The sequence below is a fragment of the Meles meles genome, chromosome 4 (assembly GCF_922984935.1).
Source record: "Meles meles chromosome 4, mMelMel3.1 paternal haplotype, whole genome shotgun sequence".
NCBI lineage: Eukaryota > Metazoa > Chordata > Mammalia > Carnivora > Mustelidae > Meles > Meles meles.
Genome location: NC_060069.1, coordinates 114,308,917 through 114,329,539, shown reverse-complemented (window position 1 = coordinate 114,329,539; position 20,623 = coordinate 114,308,917). Strand labels below are relative to the sequence as shown.

The 20,623-nt window shown below is 36.1% G+C and overlaps 1 protein-coding gene across 2 annotated transcripts in view; it reads left to right on the top strand.

Annotated features, from left to right (window-relative positions):
• The window catches only part of ADGRG7 (adhesion G protein-coupled receptor G7), an 80,056-nt gene that overhangs the window by 28,309 nt on the left and 31,124 nt on the right, over positions 1 to 20,623 (top strand). For both annotated transcript variants that reach the window (XR_006818048.1, XM_046002769.1), the window contains exons 7-11: positions 5,476 to 5,615; positions 5,727 to 5,834; positions 11,154 to 11,314; positions 11,955 to 12,110; positions 16,321 to 16,433. Coding sequence is in view for 1 of the 2 variants with exons in the window: in XM_046002769.1 (XP_045858725.1) it covers positions 5,476 to 5,615; positions 5,727 to 5,834; positions 11,154 to 11,314; positions 11,955 to 12,110; positions 16,321 to 16,433 (678 nt within the window). In the remaining variant the exon portion in view is untranslated. The remainder of the gene's footprint in view (positions 1 to 5,475; positions 5,616 to 5,726; positions 5,835 to 11,153; positions 11,315 to 11,954; positions 12,111 to 16,320; positions 16,434 to 20,623) is intronic.

Below are 20,623 nucleotides of genomic sequence, written 5' to 3'. Positions count from 1 at the left end.
CACCTTTAAAAAATTTTTAAATTTCTTTTTTTTAATTTCTTTTCAGTGTTCCAGAATTCATTGTTTATGCACCACACCCAGTGCTCCATGCAATACACGCCCTCCACAATACCTGCCACAAGGCTCACCCAACCTCCCACCTTCCTTCCTTCCAAAACCCTCAGTTGGTTCCTCAGAGTCCACAGTCTCTCATGGTTCGTCTCCCCCTCCAATTTCCCTCAACTCCTTTCTCCTCTCCATCTCCCCATGTCCTATGTATTATTCCTTATGCTCCACAAATTAGTGAAACCATATGATAATTGACTCTCTCTCCTTGACTTATTTTACTTAGCATAATCTCTTCCAGTCCCGTCCATGTTGATACAAAAGTTGGGTATTCATCCTTTCTGATGGAGGCATAATACTCCATTGTATATATGGACCACATCTTCTTTATCCATTCTTCTGTTGAAGGGCATCTTGGTTTTTTCCACAGTTTGGTGACTGGGCCATTGCTGCTATGAATATTGGGGTACAGATGGCCCTTCTTTTCACTACATCTATATCTTTGGGGTAAATACCCAGTACTGCAATTGCAGGATCATAGGGAAGTGCTCTTTTAAATTTCTAGATGGTGCAGCTACTTTGGAAAACAGTGTGTAGATTCCTTAAGAAATTAAAAATAGAGCTTCTCTATGTCCTGTTTATTAACCTATTGATATATATTCTTCCAGATTTTTTCTCTCTGTGTGTTTGTGTCATATTACGTTACTGATTTATAGCTAGTTTTGTCACTTAGTAATAACTTCTGAACATCTTTTCAATGTAAGTATCTATAGATATACATCATAAATTTTAGATACTGAGTGAACTTTTATCTAAGCAATTGCTGTTGAAGGACATTTATATTGCTTCAAGACTTTTCATATTTTGAGCAATCGACATTCTTATACATAATCTCTGTTTGCCTGGCCCATTATTTTTTTAGGAGAAATTCCTAGAAGTAGTTCTCAGTTTTCCAATTTTTACAGTGTTGAGCCCTCAAAGTTTTTGAAAAAGTACAAAACCATGAAATGGATAAGGACATTCAAAAGATTATAATTCTGAGAGATGGCGGTAGATTTCAATTTCCTATTGAAATTTGAAGCCATAAAATAGACCAGTTGTTGTTTCAACCGTTTAACTGGTCTATTTTATGGCTTCAAATTTCAATAGGAGTCTGGGCCCTTCTCACTGGGAGTGTGGAGGTTCCCATTCTTCTTGAAGTTGGAGAGGGAAGTGGCCATGGGATTCAGAGTTTCTGTTCAGTGAACATGGAGCTTGAGAGTGGGAGTGGGCTCCCTTCAACCTGGAGGCTCTGTGTCTGCAGTTTTGCAACTGAGATTTGGCTGAGAAAATTACACATCATGATACAGAGGAAAATACTGTACTGATAATAAGCAATTACAAATTTTACTGGCTTAAGAGATATGGAGAAAAACTTGATTCTGTGTGATTGATCCAAATGGCTTCAAAGGAGGTGATTAGAGAGTGAATAGAAATTATATTTTATTTTATTTAATAAAAATTTTCAATTTGGGACACACTGAAATATGAAATGTTACAACTATACTCATAGTAATTCCTCCCACTCTGGATTTCTAGTCTGCTTACTTCTCTAATCCTGGCTTGTCAGTTGACTCTCCCAGGTGATCTTAAGCAGAGCCCTCCTGGACTTGGAACCTCATTCACTTAGATAAGGCTGTCCCCTCAGACTCCAGCCCTCAGGTCAGGTCACCGAGCCCTTAGTACTCATTTGGAACTGCCCTCAGAGGTCATGCTAACTGCCCGCAGAGGTCATGATATCACTCTTGTCTCCCTGGAGAAGAAAATTAATTGCTGCCCTGGGGAAATCTTCCTTCCCCAACTCTGTCCCCTGAACCTGGGCCTACCTGCTGGGAGTCTCCTGACAGACCCTGGGCCTTTGTTGCCTATCTCACTTTGGCTTCTCCCTTCTTTTCTTCACAATTTCCTGTTTGTGTCCTTAAGCTACTGGACTCCCCTTCTCCACTCATGGGGAGAAGTGGACAGTGTGAGAGTAAAACATGATGGTGATAGGGAGGAAAAAACCCGCCTAGCTCCAGCTGGCTCATGTCATAGTGAAGTTCTCTAGCATCCATTCATCCATTCTCTTGGTCTGAGCTGGGAGGAGCCCTGGGTAAGGTCTCTGCTGTTAAGAGCATCCTACTACAGTCAGTGACTCTAAGATTTCCTTTCACCATTTTGACTACTTGTTATGAAGGCTGAGCTATCACCCTGAAACTTGGCTGTCAAATTCAGGGCTTGTAATTGTCCGTCTTTACCTATCCTTGGGAATGCAAAACTGCTTCCCTATACTGACCATCTTGTATGTTTATGTTTCATATTTCTATTTGTATTTTTGTTCCAGCCAGCCTTCTTTGGTTAAAAGATGCCTGGTTAAATTATCTTGACAAGAGATCGATTGCAAAGAGCCTTATGGAATCTCAAGGGAACCTAAAAACAGTACCATAACATGGCAGGCTTTTATGAATTCTGGAGTAGGGAGATGACAGGACATCCCTGGCAGCTTTGAAGGTCCTGAAGAGGAGTTTGTGGACCTTCTATCCAGGATAATATAGTGGTTGCAGCCACAGCCTTTGGAGTCAGACAGTCTTGGGTTCAAATCTTAGCATTGTTATTTAGTAGGTACATGATTTTGGCTAAATTCATTTCTCTTGGAAGAGCCTCAGATTCTTCAGTATAATATAGGAGTAATTTTGAGACTCACTTCAGTAGGATTCTTGTGAGGCTCAACTGAGTTAATATATGTAAATCACTAGCAGGATACCTGACTTTCATATAGTTAGTCTTAAAAAAAAAAAAGATTAGCAGTTGGTCTTTATAATATGACTCAATAAACATATATGTTTCATCTTTACTTCTATTTTGTTCTCTCATAAATTAACCCTGTTTATGACATTGGGGAGATACAATTAAAAACAAAATATTTTCTCAACCCAGAAATGCTCTCCACAAAGATACTGGAGAAAGAAAACACTTTTTATGGCATAAGCATTAAACCAGAATGTGATGTGTATCACAGGCAAACACTAAGAGAGAACTCTCACCTCTTTATATAGCCAAGCAGATATAATCTATTACATATGTGTTTTCAGGTAATCAATAACTAGTCCTCAGTTAAGAGAACTTGACAACACTGTCACACATAGTTCATCTTAAATTAACCCAGTACTTGAGGTGACCATCTGTGTTAGCTAACTGACTTTATCCACAGGAAGAACAAACTTCTCATATCTTTATGACAAGAGGTAGCCTTGCAACTTGGAGCAGGATACCCACCCACTAAAATCAGATTCCTACCCCCAACAGGAACTGGGAAATAGAGAAACTAACTCCCTTGATGTTCACATTTTAAAGGGATGGCTTCCATGTTCTTGAGAGAGACATTCCTAGATCATAAAGTGGACAATTTTTTTTTTAAGGTAGGAAAGCAAGTTTATTCAATGAAGTATTTACTGAGCCCTTAATGTGCCAGGCACTATTTATGTGCTGGGAATACGTTCTGTTGATTAAAGACATACAAAAATTCTTGTCTTCATTGTACTTATACTCCAGAGAAAGGATAAGAGACAATAAACATAAATAAGTAAATTACGTAGGAAGTTAGAAGGTGATAAGCACCATGAAAAAATTCAAAAGAATTTACTTACATATTTTTTTCTTTTTAAAAAACTTATTTATTTGACACAGAGAGAGAGAGAGAGAGAGAAAGAGAGAGAGCACACAAGCAAGGGGAGTGGCAGGCAAAGGGAGAGGGAGAAGCAGACTCCCCACTAAGCAGGGAGCCCAATGAGGGATCCGAACCCAGAATGCTGGGATCATGACCTGAGCAGAAGGCAGACACTTAACCTACTGAGCCACCCAGGCATCCCATCTTTTATTCTCAACAGGAAAAATTAAGCATCTTATTTTAAACTTGTATTTGTTCTTAAAATGACAGAATGACCTCTCTGGTCCCCTCTACACCATGACTTTCCTGATATAACAATGACACTAACTTGAAAATTCCTGAATGAAAAGAATCTGATTGCTTCTTCCAAGAATTTATGCTGGTCAATGGCCAACCTCTGCATTGGGTACTCTAAAGCAGGCACTCATCTCTAATTGAATCAGTTATGGCAAGGGCAGGGAAGAACCATATGGAAGGAAAAAATGGCCTTGAAAGTGGTTGTGGCTAAGCAGTCCTATAAAAGTGGTTGTGCACCCTGCACTCCCAAATATCTAGTATGTCCTTCCCTTTGGCCTTCCAATGTCTGAGGGAGTGCCTCTTGGTATCTCCAGTGTTTCATAGAGTATGACCTCTTAGTTGGTGCTCAGCGGATATTGTTTGGTTGACAAACATATGAAATATGTTCTTAGAAGATTAGAATTCTGTTAGGTATTCTTTCTGTTGAAAGCAGCTCTGGAATATGATTGTTATTTATTAAGTGGGAAATATATAGTGTGAATTGCTAAAAATTCAGAAAATGGTGTTATGAAAGGAAACATTCAAAACAGACAAGCCAACTCGAATGGTTTCCATATAAATGATTATCATATTCTCTTTATAAAAACAATCTTCAATTACTTTAAAATTTGTCTCTTTATTATGTCAGTTGGGGAAAGTGAAAAATACTTCAGTGGCCAAAATAAAGATTTAGAATATGGAACAACTACATTTTAATGAAATCTCCTCACTTCTGGGAAAACTTGATTGAATCAGTTATCTTAGCTATAGAGATTTTGTTTGATTAGGTACAGAAATAATGCAAATACTTCTTGTAGGAAACAAGGAAAAGAAAAGGTCTTATGACTTTTCTTTGTAGAACACCAAACTAACAGGCTCTCCCACTCCATCCCGCCTTCCAACTAATCTGCCTTCAAAGTTATCCAAAGTAGAAAAGAACATTGTGGAAACTTGGGATGTAGAGATAATAACTGAGGCAGTGATCTCAGCGCTCTATTCTTGCATGGTTCCAAATGAATTGTTGCCTCTTGAACCAACAACTAACAGGAAATGGTTTAGATCCCAAAGGGTTTGGATGAGAGGAGGGAGTTGAATAAGGGGAAATTGGTTCTCATCCTTGGAGAAACAAGAAGCACATGTCTGGCCAATGACAGAGAGCAACACCATCCTTTGTGTGAAGAGAAGCACAATAGAGACTATTTCTGTGGGGAAACTTGTCATTCTTGAGTTCCAGCTTTCTGGCATCTATATATATGGTATCCTTCAGTCCATCAGAACTTTAGGAAAAAATGTATATACAACAAAGCAAGACTCTGGTGAAGAACATAAATTATTTTAAGTGGAATTTATCAGTGTTGTGATCACTTGGGTTCTGTGGTTATGCCTTTCTACTGGAATGCGGGAGAGAACACAAACCTTTTAATGACAAATCTCTACAATGTTATGTTGTTATATTTTATCCTATACAGGCTTGTTAAGCAAATGGAGATTTATTCCACATCTTTGGGTAATGGGTCAGTGGTGAAGCCCAATGTGGCAGTACAGTCTGTGGATTTGTCTTCAGAAAGCACTGGGCATTCCACAAGTGTTCGCTTCTCTGTGAAGAAAGGTGAGTTGTTTGTTTCATGTCCTTACAGTAGCAGACAGCATTCTGCTATCAACCATGAATAATGCTCTAAGAAAGTGTAGACTTTTAAAACTCTACTTTTTCCTCTGACAGGATCTAGTGATTCTCTCATTCCTGGTTCCACAGTTGTGGAGAGAGATGTGGAAGCCCTTAATCCAGATGGGGAGACTGAACTTCAAATCCTGCTCAATACTTCAACAAGTAGGTCTCTTGAGTGTACATTAAAAAGTACACTCAAATTGGGGGCACCTGGGTGGCTGAGTCAGTAAGCATCTAACTTCCGGCTCATGTCATGACCTCAGCTGGGATTGAGCTCCCCATATGCATCTCCCCACTCAGCAGGGAGCCTGCTTCTTCCTCTGCCCCTCCCCCCACTCATGCACCCTGCATGCTCTCTCTCTGAAATAAATAAAATCTTAAAATTATGGTAATCTCAACTCTACTATTCTAGATGATAGAGATGAATTTCTTCTTCTTCTTCTCCCCCGCCCCCCCTTTTCAAAAACTTTTGGAGCAGAATTGAAATGCTCTGGTCATGGACACAAGTCTGTTTTCTAAGAAAAATCTAGCTAATACAGGCCAGTTTTACACTTAAAAATATATTTAATAATTTCAGTCATAGGGGCGCCTGGGTGACTCAGTGGGTTAAGCCTCTGCCTTCGGCTCAGGTCATGATCCCAGGGTCCTGGGATCGAGCCCCTCATCGGGCTCTCTGCTTGGCAGGGAGCCTCCTTCCCCCACTCTCTCTGCCAGCCTCTCTGCCTACTTGTGATCTCTCTCTGTCAAATAAATAAAATCTTAAAAAAAAGATTTCAGTCATACACTTTGCCCATATTTACTCTTGGCATGGCACTTGCAGGCTCAGATTCATCCTGTTGACCTGCCTTGGGATATTTTATGCAATTGGCACAGTCATCATCTTGTAGCAACAGATTTTAGTTATCTCCACTAATACAGTGCTCACCATGGGCTCCCTGTATCTTGCATATAGCCCTTCAGGAAATTTTGTGTCTAACTTGAAATGTTTGTACTTTTCAAAGTCTAAAATAATGATTATTTTGACAATAATGATAAAGCAAGCAAGAGTACACATTTACTTTTACTCTCCCCCAAATAAAAAAAATATCCAATGTATGGTGCCTGGGTGGCCAGTTGGTTAAGCATCTGACTCTTGATTTCAGCTCAGGTCATGATCTCAGTGTTGTGAAATCAAGCCCTGCATCTGGCTCTGTGTTCAGCAAGGAGTCTGCTTGAGGTTCTCTTTCTCCCTCTCCCTCTGCCCCTCCCCCTCTAAAAAGAATAAAACTTAAAAAGCACTCCAATTAGAAAGTGCATATTTTAGAATTCATAATAGCACATATAAGGAAGAAGGGGTATTATTCATGGATCTGGCATGCTGTGAAATTTTGCTCCCATTTGCTTTGGCTACATGCTTTGTGAAGGTAGAGACTAAATCTAAGGTGTTTTTTTTTTTTAATATTTCATGCATATAGAAAAGTATAGATGTATGTAGCACCTGTGTACCCACAGGTAGAGCAAGGTAAACAGATGTCAAATTTTGCCGTTTGCTTCAGACCTCTTAAAAAAAAAAAAAAGAGGATATTACAGGTCCATGTCCTAATTTTTTCCCATCCCTCCCTCCCAGAACTTATATCTTTCTTAAGTTGGTATGTTTCATTTTTATGATTGCCTTTAAACTTTTGCTACATATTTTTATATCCATACATAAAATATTCTATTTTGTGGGTTTTAAATATTTGCCTAAGTGGTATCATGGTGTATGGAACTTGTTTTTTTTTTAAACTACACATCACTTTTGGAAGATTTATTCATATGTTATAAGCTTATTAACTTTTGTCTATCTGATAAACATGTTACAAGTATTGTTCCTTGTTTGTTTGTTTCTCTATCTGATAAATATGTTACAAATATTGTTATATTCCTTTGACAGCTTGGAAATTCAATGATATGTTAGATTTTTTTTCTTCCTTTATTTGTACAACTTTTCCTGTATTTACTAGACATTCTGATTTTCCACTCTATGACTTGCCTTTTTGAAGACTATGATCATTTCTCCATTGAATTGTTTGTCTTTCTCTTATTGGTTATTAGAAGTTCTTGTATTCTGGGTACTAATTCTTTATTGGTTATAAAGTTGCAAATATCTTTCCTCCAGTCTGTAGCTTTCTTTTGCTTGGCTTTTTACATCTTTTCTCATACCCAAATTTTAATTTATAAGGCAGTCCACTGTATCAGTATTTTCCTCTATAATTGGTAATTTTTTTAAAAAAAAGATTTTATTTATTTATTTGACACAGAGAGAGCGAGAGATCACAAGTAGGCAGAAAGGCAGGCAGAGAGAGTGGGGGAAGCAGGCTCCCTGCTGAGCAGAGAGCCTGATGTGAGGCTGGATCCCAGAACCCTGAGATCATGACCTGAGTGGAAGGCAGAGGCTTAACCCACTGAGCCACCCAGGTGCCCCTATAATCGGTACTTTTTTAAGAGAAATCCTTCCCTATATTTAAGCCACAACGATAGTCTTCCATATTTTCTTCTGCATGTTTTTAGTGTTTGTGTATGCATTTAGGTCTTCAGTGTACCTAGAGTTTATGTGTTTAGTGAAAGATAGGGATCTAACTTCTTATTCCTTATAAATTATTAATCTTTTCAAATGGGCTAAAACATACTGTTAAGAGACAGAGACTCAGATTAGACTAAAAGTGACTTTTTAAAAAAAATTACTTATTTGACAGAAAGAGAGCACAAGCAGGGGAAGTAGGCAAGGGAGAGGCAGGCTCTCCGCTGATCAGGGAGCCTGATGTAGGACTCGATCTCAGGACACTGGTATAATGACCTGAGCCAAACGTAGATGTTTAACTCATTGAGCCACTCAGGCACCTCTGAAAGGGACATATTTGATGCAATTTTTAGAAACTAAAGCTCCAAATTATCTGTATTTTAATTCTTTTTTCTCCTAAAAAGACATCATTTGACATATATAAACAGAAATTGTTGGAAATATAGGGGCACACTGACAAGCCATTCTTCTAAGGAAAGATTTTAGTGCAACTATCCCAGAAATTAAAGAGCAAGTAGACAAAAAAATATTAATGAACTTGACCTTTATATACACTTAAGGGTGTATCTAATTTTGTTTGTAGGCCGAAAAGAGATATTCTTTCACATAGCCATCAGGTCCTTCAAAAATTGACCATCTATTCATTAGTCACCACATGGTCATTTTCTACTGACCATGTACAATAGCTTATGCATTTTGTAAAATAAAAGTTACATAAGACATTGTTCCTGACCACAATGCAATAAAACTAGAAAGGTACCACAAAAGAATAGGCAAAGTTTTATCCAGTTAGAAATTAAGAATAAATGTTAGAAAGGAAACTAAAGTGTACAGTACAAAGTACTTGGAAATTAATGGCAATGAGAATACTACATATTAACACCTATGGGATGTGGACAAAGAATTCTTCAAATTCTTCTCTATGTTAAAGTCATAATGATAGTCTCCTATATTTTCTTCTGCATGTTTTCAGTGTTTAAAGTAAATTATTTAAAGTCGATTATTTAAATTATTTAAAAGAAAATATATATGCTTTAATAAATTTATTACAAAATGAATGAAATTGTTAAAAAATGAACTGAGCATTCAACTAAGGAATAATAAAAATAAAGTGAATGAAAAGAAGCTAGAAAGAAATAATTAATAAATGTGATGGAGAAACTTAATAAAAATAGAAATTAATAAATGCTAGACTTGATCAACAATAAAACCCCCATCATTTCCATGAAAAGACTAATAAAATAGGCAAGATTCTAACAAATTTGATTACAAAAATGGAAAGAGAGAGTGAAAGAATATAAATCAATGTCAAGAAGGTGTATCTGGAAATATGGAGATTTAACAAAAATTAAAATGGTAAATAGAAGTTTTTTTTCTGATGAACCTTTATATCTAGATGAAAGTGATTGCTTTTTAATAAATGACCAAAATATTGTAAGAATGAGGAGAGGGGTAAGAAGGGACTTTCATTTTTTAACCTCTATATTTCTATGGATTTGACTTTTATTTATTTCTTTGTTTTTTTTTTTAAAGATTTATTTATTTATTTGAGAGAGAGAACACATGCGTGTGTGTGTATGTGTATGTGAGATGCTCAAGCAGACTCTCTGCTGAACGCGGAGCCTGACATGGGGCTCTGTCTCATGACTGTGAGATCGACCTGAGCGAAAGTCAAGAGTCTGGTATTTAACCAGCTGAGCCACCCAGGACTTGACTTTTACATCAAGCATGTCCTTCTTTTATTTAAAAACAACAGCAAAAAACAAACAAACAAAAATCCCACCCACAATAATAATGAAAAGAAGCCTTACTGCAAATTTCAGGTTAACTTTGTCATCTAGTGTCCAGAAGGAGTAATTTGGCAAGCCCAATGTGCCATGAGAACGCTCTGTAAACCAATGTCTTTATTTCCAGGTAGAGGCTAGAACGTGGCTGTCTGAGAGGATGGTAGGAACTGTCAAGGCATTGTCTGCCTATCTTGCCACTGTTTCAGTTTTCTTGATATCACTTGTAAACGCAGAGTTTAAAAAATTAATTGAGTTCAAACCTGTAATTGTTATAGTTGTTTCTGTCTTAAATATGGCCAACAGTTGGATAAAGCGTTAGGGGCATTCCTTAGGTCCTTCTGTTTGACAACTGCTGTGGCCGCCTCCATGCAAAACCCTCTGCTGTGGCCATGCGTTTCTAGGATCTCCGAGGAACAGCTGACCACTTTTTCCCAGGGTCCTGAAGAAATATGTCACAATAATCTCCCAGCCTTGGGAAAGATCCATGATCATCATGAAGTAGCAGAGACCAGTGGTTCAGGAGATGATGGAAAGTATCTCCCTTGAAACAGTCCCTGGTACGCACTGTGTGAACTCCTGGCTCTGTGACTGAATAGACGGGCTTCCGCTCAGTCCCTTGTAATAGGAAACAGGTCTCATAACACTTTCCTAGGCTCTGCCAACCCGATATTCACTATTTACTTTTCGCTGTTTCTTGTCTGATGTCTTATCAGTGGGCAGTTTGGTGGTGGAGGGGGGAAACCACATGGCCTTGGGCTATCTGAATGTCACATTCACTGTTTCACTGCATAGAAAGCAAGATGTTCAAAAAACAAGAAAAGAAAAGAAAAGAAAAAAAAGAAAGCAAGATGTTTATTTTATACATGAATCCTTACAATACTTCCTTGAGATGGATTAGGCAGAAATTTTTGTAGCCATTTAGAAGGTAAGGAATCTAAACCTCTGGAAAAAATTAATGTGAGTAGAATGGCCAGGCACAGGTTATACATGTTAATTAAGTAAAGATGAGGCTAGCAAACCATTTTTATTGTACTTTACTCAAACAGTAAGCAGTTATGCAGTTGAATAATGACATGGGACTTTGTTTTTTGTTGCCCTAGGGTTCATTTCTTTCATTTGTTGATTTTTTTTTTTTTTTTTTTTTTGGTCTTACAGGTAACACAACGGCATGTGGCTTTGTAGTGTATCAAAACAACAAGCTCTTTCAATCAAAAACTTTTAAAACTAAATCAGATTTTAGTCAAAAAATTATCTCAGGCAGTACTAATGAAAATGACAATCAGGGAGCTTCTGTTGACATTGTCTTTAATCCAAAGGTGAGTTTTTCCACTAACAACAACAACAAAATTCAGGCCACTTTTGATTACAAAAGCGGGGTTGATTGGGCAAAAGAAATCCACTGGAAAACTTTTATATTTATGTAAATTTTTATTTAAATTCCAGTTAGTTAACAGTGTAGTATTTGTTTTAGGCATATAATAAATTGACTTAACAGAAAAATTCTTTTAAGAATTCTTTGAAGATATTCATTTAAATATCCATGTTTTTTTTTTTTTAAAGATTTTATTAATTTATTTGACAGAGAGAGATCACAAGTAGACAGAGAGGCAGGCAGAGAGAGAGAGAGGGAAGCAGGCTCCCTGCAGAGGAGAGAGCCCGATGCGGGACTCGATCCCAGGACCCCGAGATCATGACCTGAGCCGAAGGCAGCGGCTTAACCCACTGAGCCACCCAGGCACCCTAAATATCCATGTTTTTTGGTCAGGCTAGCTAAATGCAAAATCAGGTAATTTGAATTTTACATCCTTCCCCCCCGCCAATCTATAATGAAGATGTTGTACTTAGTACCGACCTAATTGATTTCTCATATACTTATATTATCTTAGATTATCCTATTTTTTTTACTTGATTCAGCATTTTTAAGAAATCAGTTGCAATTGTCTTTTCAATTTACAGTATAACCGACAAGAATTCCAGCTCCAGTCCTATGCCTGTGTCTATTGGAATCTTACAACAAAGGATTGGGATACACGTGGGTGTCACAAAAATGGGAACACTGATGACTTCTTGTACTGTCACTGCAACCATACTACTAATTTTGCTGTGTTAATGGTAAGGATGTACACAGTAGTCTCTTTCCAGACACAAATTTCCCTCATACATATTCTGGCATGTGCTAATTGGAGATGACTTCAGGGCTTAGTTTGCATAGATATTCAATCTAGATTAAATGAATAAGCAGGGAATGGAGGAATAAGACTAAAAAAGGAAGTGCTGGTAACAGCAAGGAAATAGAGCTTCCTGCAGTATGGTCTCAGGGTGGATGAGGTCTGTACCATGTATTTAATAATGACAAGGGAGCCCATGTGCAAAGAAGAGCTGATAGACTCCATTCAACTAACTCACATGTTGTGAAGGTTGAAGTTGTTATATCCAGAGGTAAGGCCGTATGGCTGTGTGTTGGGGACGGGTTCAGTACATACTTAACTATGAATGGACAGTTGAAACCTGTTACCCAAAGCTTTTTCCATTGGAATGATCTAAGTTGCTAAGTTTATGCTAGAAGATAAAGAGGATTAGCTTTTGAATTCATCCAATTTGTTCCACAGTTCCTTTATATATTCCTTATATCTTAATTTTTTAAAAATTTGAGTGTAGTTGATACACAATGTTACATTAGTTTCAGGTGTACAACATAGTGATTTCACAAGTTTCTACATTAGGCTATGCTTACCCCAAGTGTAGCTACCATCTGTCACCATGCAATGTTATTACAGTATCATTGACTGTAATATATTGTATATTATGTATATTCCTTATGGTGTGCCTTTTATTCCTGTGAATAATCCCAGAAGCTTGTATTTCCCACTCCCCTTCACACATTCCCTCTGGCAGACATCAGTTTGTGCTCTGTATTTACAGATCTGATTATGATTTTTGTTCATTCGTTTTTTTTTTAGCTTTCACATATGAGTCACATCATATGGTATTTGTCTTTCTCAGTCCAACTTATTTCCCTTCCCATATAATCTTCTAGGTCCCTCATGTTGTTGCAAATGGCCCAAACTCATCCTTTTGATGGCTGCATAATATTCCGTCATTCGTATCTACCACATCTTCCTTAGGCATTCATCTATCAATATATTCCTTATATCTTTTTTTAGAGGGGGAAGGGCAAAGGGAGAGGGAGAGAGAGGGAATCTTAAGCAGGCTCCATGTCTAGCATGGATCTCATGACCCTGATCTCACAACCTGAGCCAAAATCAAATAAGCCACCCAGGCGTTCCTCCTTATACCTTTTGACTCCAAAGCTACTCTGTACAAATAACTGATAACACTTAGTTCTGGTGTGTAGTTATAAGTGCACCTCTGAAAGTTCTTGGGCCGGCTCTTTGAAGAGAAGGACCTGTTTGTTCTGTTTCCAGAAATCTATTATTCTTATAAATCCAAAAGTGTTAGTTTTTATACTTGATGGAATGACTTTATATGCAGTAAAATGGGGAGGGATGTAGTATCTTACACTTATTAATATTGTGAATTTTCCTGAGAAAAGCAAATGTTTTCATTTCCTAGGAGCTGTGAGGTAGCCATCTTTGGGAAGCGAATTGAACATATCAGAACATACTGATACAATGTATAATAACAAATTATAGAAACTTGTGGGGTTTTTTGTTTTATTTTGTTTTGTTTAGTTTTTGAGAGGGGATAGGGCAGGGCAGAGGAAGAAGGAGAGAGACAGAATCTTAAGCAGGAGCAGGCTCCATGCCCACTGTGGAGTCCAGCATAGAGCCTGAACTCACAACCCTGAGATCATGATCTGAGCCAAAATCAAATGTTGGATGCTTAACCAACTGAGCCACCAGGTGCCCCAATATAGAACCATGTTTTATAAAATTTTTTTCCTTCCTTCCTTCCTTCCTGTCTATCATTTATTTCCTTTTCTTTAATGCACTAGATTTAACTTCCAGTACAAATTTTATTTTTTGTTTCAAGTTTTTATTTATATTCTAGTTAGTTAACACATAAAATAATATTGGTTTCAGGAGTAGAATTTAATGACTCATCACTTACATATAATACCCAGTGCTCATCACAAGTGCTGTCCTTAATACCCATCAACCATCTAGCCCATCCTTCACCCCTCCATCAAGCCTCTCAGATTGTTCTCTATAGTTAAGAGTCTCTTATGGTTTGCCTCCCTCTCATTTTTTTCCTTCCCCTTTTTCAACTGTTTTGTTTCTCAAATCCACATATGAGTGAAATCCTATGGTATTTGTCTTTCTCTGAATTATTTAGCTTAGTATAATACACTCTAGCTCTATCCGCATTGTTGCATATGGTGAAAATTTATTCTTTTTGATGGCTGAGTAATATTCTATTATGTATATACACCATTTAATTCTTTATCCATTCATCAGTGGATGAACATTTGGGCTCTTACAATGATTTGGCTATTGTTGATAATGCTATAAACATCAGTGTGTGTGCCCCTTTGACTCACTATATTTGTATCCTTTGGAGTAAATACCTAGTAGTGCAATTGTTGGATGGTAGGGTAGTTGTATTTTTAACTTTTCAAGGAGACTCCATACTGTTTCCCAGAGTGTTTGCACCAGTTTGCATTCTCACCAGCACTCCTTTCTCCACATCTTTGCCAACAACTCTTTACTTCCTGTGTTGTTAATTTTAGCCATTCTGGCAAGTGTGATGTTATACTTTTCTTATTTTAATGATCAAAACCTTTCTTAATTGATTTTGATTATTTTCTAACATATTACAGAGAGATCTACTTTTTTTTTTTAAAGATTTTATTTCTTTATTTGAGAGAGGTAGAGAGCAAGCATGAGGAGTGGGCAGGGCAGAGGGAGAAACAGACTCCCCCTGAATGCAGAGCCCAATATGGGGCTCCATCCGAGGATCCTGGGATCATGACCTGAGTCAAAGGCAGATGCTTCACAGGCTGAACTACCCAGGTGCCGCCAGAGATCTGCTTTCTTAATAAGAAAATAATAAAGATAAAATTTTAACTTTTTTGATATCTTAAAGATCATTAGCAACATTCACTAGCTGTGTAAAGCTTGGGTTGTTATATATATTAAATGATACAGACTACATTGTCATAATTATTTTTCTTCTTTCCTGAGGTCAAACTTTCAGCTGTTTCTTCTCATTAATGTCTGAGTCTGCTTCAGTGCCTACCACTCACATTTGTAATTAGTTTTGGGTTGCCAAATTTTTTAGAAGGCTGATTAGGATTGTATATAAAGTAGGAGCATATAGACTCTAAGCAAATAGATGATTTCTAAGGTCTGATGATCTATATATATTCTATGACTCTTTGGTATTTACTCAATATAGTGTACACAGGAAGTAATGGGAAGTCTTTGTTTTTAAAATGAAATTTATTTTATTTTCGTTTTCTTCCTATAAAAGCGGTACATACTTATTGCATAAGGTATGAAAGTTTATCTATTAAACAGAAATATACTAATATGGAAAAATATAACATCTTGAATTAACATAGCAATTCAAATTAAAATATGTTAACAAACTGCTATATATTTGTACAAGAGACATAGGTAATATTTGTAGATATATTATAAAAAAGATCACTTCTGGGGAAGAGATAGGATTTTAAGACTTAGGGTGGTATGATATGGGGGTAAGAGAAAACTATGAGGTTTTTTTATGCTTCTATATTACTTTCATGTTATATAAATATTACTTTCTAATTTTTTAAATTGTTAAAGACAGGCAAAAAATTATATATATCCTACTCAATGGCCACGATTATTACCTCACCAGATTTCTAAGAGTATATACTCACATGCAGTATACTTGTCTATGACTATATACTTGGCATAGATACATTAGACAAAAATGAGATCTCCTTTTAAAAAAATATTACAGGATCATAAAAACATCTTTCCATGTCCAAAAAACATTTCTGCAACTTTATTTTTAGTGCATTAGCTTACCTATGCAGATTTCCTCTTAGATTATAATTACACATAAACATAATGTAAGGGATAAATGAAATAACTTCAGCCAACTTAAATCTAATCCAAACAACTTTGATTTTAGACATTGAGGAGAAGTATATATGTTTTCCCTAACTGACAGATAACTGTTCTCAACACTACTTCATATAGACTGCTTAAGATGAGGGGTTCATTTATTTCCTTTTAAAACTTCTCAAGTTTTAGAAAAAGATGTATCTGGTAACTATCTGGTATTTTGATGAATGTAACTTTTTATGATGACTTTCATAGACATTTCAGGAATGGTTATTTACAAATATAAGTCTTAACTTATTTTCCAGAGTTTCAAAAAGAACTATAAATATCCTGAGTCACTAAACATACTATCCAGCGTTGGATGTGCCCTGTCCATTACTGGTCTGGTTCTCACAATTATATTTCAGATTGTCACCAGGTAAGAAAGGATGCATGCTCTTATGAGAGAAATTGCTATCCTGATATTATTTCCTCTGCACATATTCTCATCAGAATACAGTCTTTCGGAACTACAAGGGAAATCAGATTTAGTTCAACAAGCTCCTTTTATAGAAGAGGACACTCAGTTCTGGAGGAGCTAAGAAATACATACAAATAAATATATAATTAAAACTGTGGCAAGTGCCTTGAAGAAAAATTGCACACCATGTAATTATAAGCTTGTCGTGTAAAACTAGGATGGTCCCAAAGCTCATTAATGCTTTAATTCCTTTGTGTTGAGCAGAACCATATGTACCAATTTGTGTTTGCCAAAGAATAAAAAATTGCTAAATAGCAAGTTTTTGAAAATTAAACTAGTTTAAAATATATACTAAGTTTTCAAATGGTGAAACTTTTTAAAAGTCTTTGAATTCCATAGTTCAAAAAAATCTCATTAAAAAAATTACCTATAAACACATATTTCCTTCCTCCTTGACCTCCTCACTAAAGGAGCACTTGTGGGTTTTTTTTTTCATTTTATATTTTTAATAACATAAAAATATAAGCTTGTTATTTATTAGTTTATTTGTGTCCTATCTGTTCTCCCCCTCACTGTGAAAACTGATAAGGACATTGACCTTTTCTGATTTTATTATTGCTGTTGTTGTTTGTTTTGATCACTGTATCTCCAGGACTGACTACAGTGTTTGGCCCATAGTAGAGGGATATCTATGCAGTAAGTGGGTCTATTGTGCATTCCTACCTGGTTTTCTTCTTAAACTCAAGATGTCTCAAGGTGAACTCATCTTTCCTTCAGAATTGTTTCTCCCTACTAAATTCCTTTATAAATGTTTTCTCAGGTGTGTAAATTCAGAGTTTTTAATTTTAAAGGCATTGCTGTTTAAAAATCTTTCCTGAAGTTTTATTTTAAAAAATTAAGAACTGGCAGAAAAGTCGAGAGAACACAGAACAATCATATACCCTTCACCTAGATTCATTAAATTATTAATATTTTGCTTTATCTCTTTCTACTCTGCCCTGAAATTTTGAAAGTAAGTTGTAGGTATCATGACTGTCATGTCTAAATTCTTCAAGTATTTCCTAAGAACAGGGCTATTCTCCTCTATGGTATATTACCATTCCCCACTCAGGAAATTCAGCTCAAGCAATTTACCATCTTTACCACTAATTTAATATTACTGTGTTAATATATATCCCATATTAAAATTTCTCCAGTTGTCCCAGTAATATTCATTGTAGCTGGGTTTTTTTTTTCTCCAATTCATTCAATTTTCATGTCTCTTTAGTCTCATTTAGCCTAAAATAATTCCTCTGATTTTTGTGAATTTTGGTCTTTTAGGGCATTAAATCTTTTGAGATACTCAAGTCAGTTATGTTGTAAAATAGAATATTCTAAGTTTAGGCTTTGTCTGAAATGTTACTCATAATTAGATACAGATTAAATATTTTTGATGAGAATACTAAATTATTAAGTCTTTTCAGTGTGATAGAACAAGAAGCACGTAATGTCAGTTTGTCCCATTATTGGTTCTATTACATTTGATCTCTTGTTTACAGTAGTGTCTACTGGATTTTTACACGCTAAAGGTTCATGTTTTTCCTTTTGTAAGTAATAGATAATCCGTGGGATGAAACCTTATGATTGTGTGACTGTCCTGTTCCTCAACTCTTACTCAGTGGTTTCAGTGTCCACCAGTTGTCCTTACTGGAATATATTACTACACTGATGGCTGAAAATGATGATTTTTCTTATCTATTATTCTTTCTACATTTGGTCACTGTATTCCTTTGTAAGGAAGTGTACTCTCCACTGTAATCAGAGGGAATCTCTTCATGTTGTTTCAGCTTGTCCTTATGAGCCTATTTATTTCAGATACAGCAAGATGACCCAAGCACATTTTTCACTTTCTCTGTCTCATACCTAGAATTAGCCCTTTGTTCAAAGAGCCAGAATTCCATTTGATTCTTCTTTTTTACCTATCGTACTTAATGAGTCTCTTGTCATTCATTTTAAGTTTTTATACTGAATGATAACTATGGACCAAGCACCATGTGCAAATCAAGCACCATGATTATGAATGAGACAAGTAAGCTCCATCTCTCCTGGTATTTACATTCTTGGGGGAAGACTGATGTTATACAAATATATACAGAATTAAGTATATAATTACAAATAGTGGTAAGTGCCTTAAAGGAAAACTCCAGGCCATGTAATTACATATCTGTCATGTAAAAGGAAATGGCTCTTATGTCTGTCGTTTCATTTGTATTTCTATCATAATCACTTTTCCAAAAAAATTTTTTATTAACATATAATGTATTATTTGTTCCAGGGGCACAGGTGTGTGATTCATCAGTTTTACACAATTCATAGCACTCATCATAGCACATACCGTCCCCAATGTCCATCTGTCGTAATCAATCTTGAACAATTATTTGATCCCATGTGAATAAGCTGCAATACATGCAAAGCTAGTTTCTTTGCCTAAAATTTCCCTCCTTCCAGTCATCAGATTTTTTTTTCATTCTCTATCAACATGTTTCTTAGCAGAGTTGGTGCCATAGACGTCACTGAAAACTCATCAGGAAACAAAGACAAAAATCTTAAAAATGGCATTGATTTTTAAATTGTGAATCAAATAGTTTTCTTTGTTCATAGACAGGGTGCCATATAATTATATGAAATTTATATATAATGTGTATAAGTTATAATAAATTATATATACTTTAAATATATAAAATATGTTACATAATATATAAATTATAATATATGTTATATATAAAATAATATAATATTAATGCTCAGAAGATAGTAATATACAAAGAGCCAGGGTATATGAAAATAGCCTATTCTCCCTATGGATTATAACTTATGTTTGAAATAGGAAAAAAATTGGAAACTAACTTTGTTTTTATATAAAAGGATTCCTTTGAGTACTTTTTTCAGTTCTGGTTATTAAGTTTTCTAGAGACTGAATGAAATTTTGAATTATCCTGAAAATCTCAACTAAAGCATCTAGAGAATGAACAGAGTTCATACAATTTTTATGGATTAAATATGTGCTTTTTATGCATCTTCCAAAGACTGAGAAGGATGCGTAATTAGCAAACAGATTTATTCACCAGATTCTAGAATTAAAAATGGATACTTGAAAACATTAGGATTTTAAGCACAGTAATAAACTTAGGGAAATATTTATTTCAAGAGGACTTTTAGTCTGAAAAACCTAGAAGGGCTTAGATGGTACTGAATGGAGATTCTATAACTTTTGTTAATATATGACTGCATAGCATAGTATACAGAGAATTGTAACATGTTATTAGAGGGAACTTAAGGGTATATCTGCCTTTACCCACTAAGGAAAAAAATACATGCACAGTAAAGAGAATATGAGACTTCACATTGGAGATCAACCTTATTTAGGGCAACCTTGAATTCTTTGCTAATCTGGAAATACACATGTGGGTCACCAGAGAACATACTTGCGAGGAGCACACAAACACACACAATCTCTCTCTCTTTCTTTCTTGCACTGCCTTCTAAAGACTACTGGAAAATAAGGCCAGCTTGCAGACAAAGTGAGAAAATGCTGTTCTTTTCTGGCAAAGATCTTAGCTAAAGATGAGAAGAAAAAGACCCACAAAGTTTTAAAGATTTTATTTTATTTATTTGACAGTGAGAGAGAGAGAGATCATAAGTAGGCAGAGAGGCAGGCAGAGAGAGAGGAGGAAGCAGGCTCCCTGAGGAGCAGAGAGCCTGATGTGGGGCTCGATCCCAGGACCCTGAGATCATGACCCGAGCTGAAGGCAGCGGCTTAATCCACTGAGCCACCCAGGCGCCCCACCCACAAAGTTTTAAAGAGTACTTGGTTCCACACCCAGAAATTACATCTTCAAATGAAGGAACAGTGTCCAAGAATGTTTTATATTAACTAGCTCATTCAAAACATCTTGACCATTTTACTATCAACAAATTATTTCCTAAAGTATGCTCCTCAAGATACCAATCCTTGGGAGGTAGTCCATGGAAAAATGGTTATGAAATGTCTCACAGAAGACACATGTGAAATTTTGTTGAGTGTAAGCCTTTCAGAGAAATAGTAATCATCAGTCTGCTCAAAATATCTTTAGTAGCAGCAATAGGCCACGAAACAAATTTTAAATATT